At 43.1% G+C, this 10,005-nt stretch overlaps 1 protein-coding gene across 1 annotated transcript; it reads left to right on the top strand.

Moving 5' to 3' along the window:
- Positions 1-244: 244 nt before the first annotated feature.
- On the top strand, positions 245-3,812 carry ZNHIT2 (zinc finger HIT-type containing 2). The gene has a single exon (XM_089653966.1). It carries the CDS (start codon positions 254-256, stop codon positions 1,586-1,588), a length of 1,335 nt encoding a protein of 444 aa, XP_089510092.1. The 5' UTR covers positions 245-253; the 3' UTR covers positions 1,589-3,812.
- Positions 3,813-10,005: the final 6,193 nt, after the last annotated feature.

Below are 10,005 nucleotides of genomic sequence, written 5' to 3'. Positions count from 1 at the left end.
CGTCCCCGAGCGCCCACTACACATACACAACGTGCAGCGTAGAGCTACAAGCCGGCAGCCGGGTCAGATGACAGACATCTTTCGCACATGCGCAGTAGGAAATGCAGCCAGAACGAGCACGTAAGTAGAAGATTCTTGCGTGCCTACGGTGAAGCAACACCGTGTTTCGTCTCGCAGCATCGGATAACCTCATTGGTTGAGAATTATTGAAGCAGGTACGTCATCTGGGGGAGACGTACAACGTAATGGGCCAATGCTGCCTTGTGATTGGTCCGCGGCCTTACAGCACCCCGTCTCAGGTAACCACGACAACATAATGGAAGCTCCGGAGGCTGAGATTATTTTACCTAACCGCGGCAGCTCCCCCACCCCATTGATAACACCAGCACGGGAGGATGGCGGGGCAAGCCCCGGGGTGTGTTCGCTGTGCCTCTCCGGGCTCGGGAAGTACACGTGTCCGCGCTGTAATGCCCCTTACTGCAGCCTGGCCTGTTACAAGGGACCCCGACACACGGCCTGCTCCGAGCTCTTCTACAGGGAGTGTGTGCTGCAGGCTCTGGGGGAGGACGAGGCCGGGGGGCGGGGGAGGCGGGAGATGGAACAGGTGCTGCTGAGACTGAGAGAGGAGGAGGCGGCGGCTGGAGGGGTGATGGATGGAGAGGAGTCTGGATTGTGGAAGAGCCTCAGTGCCCAGGAGAAGGCTGAGTTCAGCAGACTCCTACAGAGCGGGGACATCGGAGCCATAGTCCCTCAGTGGAAGCCCTGGTGGCATCAGGAGGGGATCAGACACAAGAGGATCCTGGAGCTCCCAGAGGGGGGCGATGGCAGTGACAAGTCCAGGGATGAAATGTCCAATGAAGACACAGATGCTGGGTCGCTCCCTACAAATACAAAGGATCCGGAGGGCTTGGGGGGCCATGAGCAGACCTCCAATGTGCCCCCAGTACTGAGCTCCATCCCACCCCTGAGCTCTCTCAGCCGTAACCCCTCCCCACTAGTGAAATACACCACGGTCAACGTCATTTACGGTTATGCCTTTTCCCTTCTCCGGCATAATGGCGACCTGAGTGACCCGGACATCCTATTACATTTCACAGAGACCCTGTTTTCCGTTTCTTCTGCCCTCAGTACCAATGCCATCTACAACTCCACGGTTCATGCCTTGAAGAGTGCGGTCCGTGCCGCCTCTGACCCACTGCTAGGAGGGGGTAGAAGTCTAGCCTGTTCTGCCATGGAGGCCACATCTCAGATTCTGCATGGCGATGAAACCAAAACGTACTCCCTGGCTGCCCTCTCCCACTTGATCCGCTTGCTGGGAAGAGTACGTAAACAGACATCTGGTGATAAAGACATTCAGAAGAGATCCTTCAATGCCAAGAAAAAATGCCTGTTCCTGGCTGCATGGGTGAAGGAGAATGAGAACTGTTTGGTGGTGTTGTCTAAGGAGATCAGGGTGGAGTACAGACAGTATCTGGATGAACTCAGTGGGGTGGAAGAGATCTCTAGAGGTCTGCAGAAAGTCTGGGGTGGGAAAAGGCCACAGAAGAAGAAGAAACTCATACAAGAAGTTGATCCACCAACAGATTAACTCTGAGGTTTCACAAATGAAACCTGAATGATGACTTGTAAGGATAGAACTGCCATTGATGAATCCTTTACAGAGGTGGAAGCTGTGGAGCCATCTTCTTTGCCTCACTACTTTGTGGCACGACATTGATCTTGAACAACCATTACACTCTGGAATTCTGACAGCATAGGAGTTTGCACTTTAAAGGAAACCATTCAAGAGATGTGTTTTATGTCCTGAAAATGCTATTTCCCTGGTTTACGTTCTTTTTGAGTCACTCACCTGGAACATGCATACAGATCAGTATACAGATTTCACTTTGATTTCAACCTTCTGCATTCTTGTACCATCCAATTGACTGAGTGCTGAAGCTAGAGAAATTCATGCTGTCTGAGACTAGTAATGACATGTCCTGGATTTATCTCATATTAAAGAGGAGCTCCAGTCATATCTGAAGGCAACCGCTATAAAAACTGTTGCTGCTGACTTTTAATAAACAGACACTTACCTGTCCAGGGATCTAGCGATGTGCTTACCTGAGCCGTTTGTTCCATCTGGCCCCAGCACCGGCTTCCCAACTCTGGGCATCTGGCTGTGACAGCTTGAGGCTTCACAGCCAGGTTTCCACTGGGCATGTGTGAGCAGCACTGCACATTTGAAATAGTCCTGCATTCTTCTGGATCCTATGATGTGTCCCATATACTGTGGGGAGGGAGGGAAGAGAACTCCCGCTCGGATCCCCTAGGAGATCTAAGTGGGAGCGGGTACCTGTCAAAACCAGGTATCCCTTCCCCCTTGGAAAAAAGTTCCATTTCCTGAGGGGGGGGGGGGGGGGGGCCTTAAAGTGGAATGTTCTCTTTTGGGCAGAGCTCTGCTTTAAGTTTGATTTTAAATTTGAACTCTGAGAAAAGTTAAAAAGCTCCCTTGCAGTGGAGCTGTGCCCACACTACAAGGGTTAAAAGCTTCATGTCTAGGGGACAGAAAAACACAGTTACTTACCTGATCCTTCACTCCGGCAGTCTCCTTTGCAATGCTAGACCAGCCCCAGCAGCCTTTTCTCCCCTATGCTGCAGCAGTCAAATGCCCTCTGATGTCGTCAAATGCCCTCTGATGTCATCAAAACCAAGGGCCTATAGCTCTGCATTGGATATGAGGATGCTGGGGAACAGTCCACTGCTGAAGCATGGAGCAGTGCCGTCTGCGTGGTAAGCAGAGGATCAGGTTAGTAAAAGTACTTTTTGGTCCCATAATCCAGCATTTAACTATTGCAGGACTGTGAGAGAAGGTTTTTACTGATAGGCCCCTTTCACACAGGCGTTCTGTTTTTTTAATCAGTTCAGTCACGTTTTCTCCAAGAAAAAACGGATCAATTCACATCCGCTTTTCATCAGTTTTTGTCCGTTTACATCCCTTTTTTGGATTTTCTATATTTAAAAAAAAAAACAGATGTTAACGGATGTGGACATTGACAGATGTAAACAGATGATCATCCTTTTCACATCCGCTAGTGCATAAAAATACAGGGGTTGTCCATTTTTTATTTGTAAACGGACAGATGAAAAACAGACATACGGAACACCCGTGTAAAAGGAGCCTTATTGGAGTGTGGATATAAAAATAGCAATAACTGCTTATTATTACTATACAGGATTTATATAGCGCCAACAGTTTGTGTAGCGCTTTACAAAAGGAAGGTAGACATTACAATTACAATACAATTTGGTACAAGAGGAAACAGAGGGCCCTGCTCGTTAGAGCTTACAATCTAGGAACACATTTTCTATGACTGGTTTAAATAGTGTGGTCATCCTACCTTACATTTAAAGAACAATGGCTCCTATGGATAGCCTCCCTTTTTTCTCTAGCAGTAATATTGTCTGTCTCTTTTCAAGTTAACACTGAAATGAAAGTGCTGGCAGGACTTCAACTGTAAGACAAACTCTTAAGTGAAGAATTTCAACGATTTCTTGCAATTTGCAGTGCGATTTTCTTTATGTTCTATGTATGTGAAATCACAACAAAACTGCAAAAAAAGTAATGCAAGAACTACTTTAGAAATCGCATTGCAGCAAATCGCAAATGTTAAGACCCTGACATTCACATTCATTAGATGCGATTTTCAATTCAAAAATCGCACCTGAAATCGTGGTATGACCGAGCACCTACATGACTATTTGAATTCCAAATGTTTTCAAAATATATTTTTATACATAAAATAAATATGTACATGATTAAGTAATTAAAAGGTGTAGGCCTTGTCTATGAAAGTATCTTACGATAAAAGTTCTTGTTGCCAGTCAGATTTTCCATTTAATTCTGTCATATTTTATCGGATAAAATGAAAATGTTGAGCGGTTGCTTTCTGCAACAAGAAATGTTTGCATTCATGAGCTCCAGTAGGACATGTGTACAACTCTGCAAACAGATTGACACAAATACATTTATTTGCATCAAGTAGCCTACTTTTGAGTTTGGTCCTAATGCTCTTGGTGAGGCTGTAGAACTTTCAGTATTCCTTCTATGCAGGCAACCAGCTTCTTCCTTTTCTTTTCCTAAGACTCAAAAGTATCTGTGGCCCTGTGAAGAGCATGAGTAAGTAATGTAGCTGAAAAATTCCTGCTCTCTCTCTCTTTTCTCTCTCTCGTTGGCCGATTTATTGTTTCAATTTGTTTTAATTATCTATTTTAAATGTTTGCATTGCAGAAACACAACCATATATCATTTTACATCTAAAATACAAATAATTCTCCTAAATTTCTCGTCCCCTCCCTCCACACAACCCATCCCAGTCCATATCCCTCCAACAATCCCCATTCCGTTCTAATTTTTTTTAATTTTACCTCCATCTATATGGTATAACTCCTCCATCTTGTTTATATGGTCGACCTTCTGTAACCAGTTCCTCATAGTTGGAGGCTCCTGTACCTGCTAAAATTTGGGGATAAGCCCTTTAGCCACGCTAATTAGATGGTACAATACACTATTTTTATACTGCTTCACCGGTACATCTGACCTATAAAATGAATACGCCCACGGATCCTTCTGTATGGTTATTGCCATTATCTCTTGTATAAATTGGATTATATTTTGCCAAAACCCCTGTATTTTTGGACAATCACACCATATATGAGCCATTGTTCCCTTAGCTCCGCATCCCCTCAAACAGAGCGGTGAGACTTTTGCTCATCTATGTGCAACATTCGGTGTCAAATACCATCTCACTAAACATTTGTAATTCATTTCAACTGTGTTCATATTCGTCACCCCATGTGTTCATTTTAACATTTTATTCTTCTGTGCTTCGTTTTTGTTCCCAGTTCCCTTTCCCAATCCTCTAACAATGGAGGAGGACCCGCCCCTCTAAATTCTGTGAGAATCTTATAAATCTAAGAAGTGACATGTTTTGGAGCCATCCTCAGGTTGGGGCAACTTCGAAACAAAATGTCTTAATTGATAATATCTCAATTCATCTAATACTACAAATCTTTTTTTTTTTTCTTTTTTTTTTTTATACTCTTTAAATCTTGAAAAGTGCACAACTCCCCCTTAACTACTATATCCCCCAACCATGCATCTATATCCTTAAACCATTTCCCTGAGATTTTATCCTTCCCCAGCGGGAAATAATCTGTACCAACCAGGAGAATCAACAGTGAATTATACTTCCAATCCATTTGTTTATGTAATCCATCCCATACTCTTAAAACCTCCTGTGTCAGTGTACTACTAGTCTCATCCATATTACGAAACTTCCGTGGTATCCAAATAATCCTCTCTAATTGTGTGTTACTTAAAGTGCCTTCTATTTTAACCCAACTCTTCCCCTGTGAATTATGTGTCCAATCTACAATTTGTGACAGTATCACTGCAATGTAATAATTCTTAATATCGGGCAAATTTAATCCTCCTTTTTCTTTCTTATTACACAGAAGTTCATACCTAATTCTCGGCTTCTTATTAGCCCATATATATTTAGATATTAATTTTTTTTTTTATTATCACAAAGAAGGATTTTGGAATATGGACTGGGAGCGTATGAAATTTATATAGGATTTTTGGAACTATCACCATCTTAACCAAAGTTATACACCCAATCCAAGAGATCCTTCCACTTGAAAGTCTTCTCAACTCCTCCTTTATTTCATTTATAAATGGGATATAGTTTACTCAGTATATATTTTTTTTATAGAAGGGGTCAATTTTACTCCTAGATAGCCCAATTCCTTTATCCTCCATGAAAATGGGAAGTCCTTTTGTAGAGTCTGCATCTCCTTCTGGAAATATTAATATTCAAGATCTCTGATTTTATGGAGTTTACTTTGAAATTTGAAAGCTCTTTTAATAATCTCATTAGGTTAGGTAACGTTAACAATATAAAACAATATATCATCAGCATACGTCGCTACCTTATGCTCTATCTCGCCTGTCTTAATTCCTTTAATATCTGCACTATTTCTTACCGTCACCAACAAAGGTTCCAAGGATATAACAAATAATAACAGGGATAAGGGGCATCCCTGTCCTGTATTGTACATCCTAAAAGACTCCAAGGGAGAACCATTTACCTTAACCGCCGCTGTCGGACTGTTATAGAGCTCTTTTATCCAACCTATCACCTTAGTACCTATTCCCCAGACCTCTATGGTGCCTATCATAAACCCCCAGTCCACCCAATCAAAAGCTTTTTCAGCGTAGATCGACAATATAATTGTTGGTAATTTTTCTCTTTTTGCCTTCTGTAAGAGAAGCAATGTTCTTAGACAATTATTCCTCCCTTCCCTTCCTGGGACAAAGCCCACTTGATCTAAGTGTATACATTCAGGCATCAGCTCTTTTAACCTCATAGCAAACACCTTCGCAAACAGTTTTGTATCTGTGTTTAGAAGTGATATGGGTCTATAACTAGCACATTGTGAACTATCCTTTCCTTCTTTTAAAATAATTGTTATATACGCTTGCAACTATTCTGCTCCTATTCCCATTCCCTCTCCTAAGGTGTATGTGTATATGTGTGTGTGTGTGTGTGTATATTTATTTATATATAAATCTTTTGGGGACCAATAGTTCTCTAAATTTCTTATAATACCCAACCGTATACCCATCGGGTCCTGGGCTTCCCCCCCCCCCCCCTGCTGTATTCTTCATGGCCCTATTAATTTCCTCCAGAGTGATAGCTTGTTCTAAAGACATTAATTTTTCTTTGCTATTTTTGGAAGGTCCGCTGCCTTTAAATATTCCAGTTGTTTCCCCCTCTTTTCTCCCTCTGCAACTTTCAGGTTCTTATATGCCTCCCAAATAGGCATAAAAAAATTGCTTTATTTTCTTCCTTCCCTTAGTCTCATCTCTATTTCAGGGTCCTATATAAGCGTCTCATTTAGTCTCCACATTGCCCTTTTGTTCCATTCTCTTCCTACCTTTAATCTCGCCAAACCAGGAGCATGATCCGAGATAGACAGACATAATTTCAATATTAGATTTAACCAATGAATCCAATTGTCTATGAACGATCATTATATAATCCAACCTTGAGTACGATCTATGCACCAAAGAGAAGAAGGTATAATCTCTTTCTCTGGGGTATTTTGCCCTCCATGTATCCATTAACTGACTTTGTTGTAAACTCTTTTTTTTAACATTCTTAGTTTTTTACCTCCTCCTCTCTGCGCATTCAATGACATATCCATTTTCCCCAACATTCCATACAAAAACACCTCTGGATTTTGATTCGAGCCATATATATTACAAAGGAATATGTTTGTCCCCCTATCTTCCCTCTTAAACATAGGAACTGGCTCTCTGGGTCCACCAATCTCTCCTCCACAACAAAACCCACATTTTTTTTTTTTTTTTTTTTTTGAGAACCCAATCGCTATTCCTTTTAGCTCTCTTTATTGGTGAGTCTGCATAATACCATATTGGATAGTACCTCGAGTGTAGTTTAATATTAGTCATGTATTCAATGTTTCTCTTGTAAGAACACATCTGCGGAGAGTTGATGAACTTCTCTTAGCAGTTTGTCTTTTTAGTAGGAGAGTTTAACCCTTTCACGTTATGTCATAAAATTAATCAGACTCATAGCCATCTAGTATTTCTATTCTCTTTCTTGTTTGGAGGGAAATGGTATAGACTATCCATCTCATGGACCTTCCTCCCTTCCCTCCCCCACTCCCTTTCCATCCCTCGACACCCCCCCCCCCCCCCCAACCTTTACCTAAATTACTAAGAACCCCATGGCCTATACATTGCTGTGGAATCTGACGTGGTATTCCCCCACAAATGATTCCTAATTTGGGGTAACACTCTGAACATGGACGCCAACTCCTGCCCCCAGCTCTCAACATGGGGTTTAAGTATTTAATATCCCATTTGGCCTCCCGACGCCCTGCCATCTCTACCTATCTTCCTTGAAGACCTACTGGGGAACACGAGGGGGGGTGAGAAGGTGAAAGAAGAGACCATAGTTCATCCTCCAGAGCCCCCTGTCGTTCTATCCTTCTCGCACGGACACCCAACCCTCCCCCCAATTCTATCTATCTTCTCTTTTTTACTTACTGACTGCCACTTATTTTTTCTTTTTTTCACCTTACACTTTCATTTGACCCCTCCAAGCACCCCACAATTCCCATATTCTGCAGTTCTAATTTTTCACAAAAGTCACTATGTTCTTCTGGGAATCTTAGCTTTGCTGATTTTCGATCTTTCCACCTGATCAGACATACCGGGAATCCCCAATTATAACGAATTCCTTTTCCCTCATCTGGTCCAACAAGGGTCTCATTCTTCTGGCTATAGTCTCCATGGCAATATCTGCAAAGACTTGTAATTTCGTTTGTCTGAATTCTATTTCTGGAGTCTCACGCAGTTTTTTTTTAATATTCTTTCTCTGTACTCATAATGATGGAATCAAACAATTATGTCTCTAGGGGTGTCGGATGTTACTCCTGGCGGGCGTCTTATTCTGTACATTCTCTCAATCTTCAGAGGGTCTGTGGCTGATCTACCTGTCAATGGGTTAAACACCTATTTTTCACTGTAGATCCTCCTCATGTGAATCCTCTGGGAGGCCCCTAATCCTTAAGTTATTCCTTCTCTCTCTATTTTCTCGGTCCTCCAATTTATGACCATTTCCTCTGTTCCCTTCGCATCTCCTCCAACTGCATTTCCAGATTATATATCTGCTGACCTTGTCTCCATTCTGTCCTCCACTTCTATCCTTGTTAACACTCATCCAAGATCTTTATGAATCACTGCCATTTAATTTTTCATAGAAAGTTCCAGCTTTGCAAACATTTCTACCATCTCTATTTTTGTAGGGATTTGTGATATTACTCCCTGTTGTTCAGAGACATTTTGATCATCCACACTATTATTGTTTACCAATTCATTACTCTGATTCTCTTCCCGTTTTCCAAACGACAGTCTGGACTGCTCTCCATCAAACTTTAATTATTTCCTGATGTTTCCCCGGACTTTGTCTCTCTGGGCATTTTTCCCGTGATGGCAAGTATTTCTTTATTGTGCTAGCAGTTAAATTAGACTGCAGGATTCCCCCCCCACCCCCCCTTTAGTGGATCTGTTCTTCATATTCGCTACACTTAGCTGCAGATTTTTCACTCAATGTTCAAAATACAATGTTCCCACACCCCGTGAGGACCTGACCTCCTTGTTCTTCTGAAATGACTTTACAGTCCCAAGTAGCGTTTAAAGCACACACGTTATTATCCTGAGAAACCCTGGCTCCTTTGTCTTCTAACCATCCAGCCCTACAGCTCAGGTATACAATTACAACAGAAGAAATAACGACTTAAATCTCCTGCCGTTGCCCACGGAAACTCACCCTCTGATGCTGGGCTTCTGGCTCCATCTGTCTTTATACGTTCCTCTATCCCAGTCTAGGTCTTGTGCTCCAATTTTCAGGAGCACTTGAGTGGGGGTCTGGGCGGGAGCCCAGGAAGTTCTGTATCCTGGAGACCTGACCTGGGGTTGCTCCTGGCCTCTGGGTCTCTTGTGGTGTGTCCCTCTTCTTCTTTGGCTGCTGGAGTGTCCAGCCAGCTTAATGCTTCCACTCATGGACTGTCCCTCCTGGGGACCTTCCTTGTTCAGGCACCTCCTCTGCCTTCCTCTCTCAATGCCGCCCGCATCCAGGAAGCACCTCCACCGGCTGGTGGCGATTCCTTCGGAGCTCTGGGATCCCAGCCTCAGACTGCTGGTCCCTTGACTAGAGCCCACCGCCCTCCTTGCAAACTACACCGCAACACTGACCGGCACCATACACAGGATCAGGTAGGATACAGGGTGAAATGAAGGCAGATCAGGCCCCAGGTTATCTCCTCATGGCAGACATCGGGAGTTCCTGTGTTTTAGCAGTCTCTCAGTGCCATGTTCAGGCCACTCCCCCTAATGTTTCAGTTCTGCGTGTTGAGGCCTCTTTCCCGATT

This window comes from Staurois parvus, unplaced genomic scaffold (assembly GCF_062004578.1).
Source record: "Staurois parvus isolate SC_StPar_1 unplaced genomic scaffold, SC_StPar_1.0 ptg000730l, whole genome shotgun sequence".
NCBI classification, from domain to species: domain Eukaryota; kingdom Metazoa; phylum Chordata; class Amphibia; order Anura; family Ranidae; genus Staurois; species Staurois parvus.
Note: the sequence above shows the minus strand (reverse complement) of the source record. Positions and strands in the feature narration are given on the sequence as shown.

Excerpts from the sequence above, each read along its gene's own strand:
- ZNHIT2 (XM_089653966.1), top strand. The coding sequence starts at position 254 with ATGCTGCCTTGTGATTGGTCCGCGGCCTTACAGCACCCCGTCTCAGGT.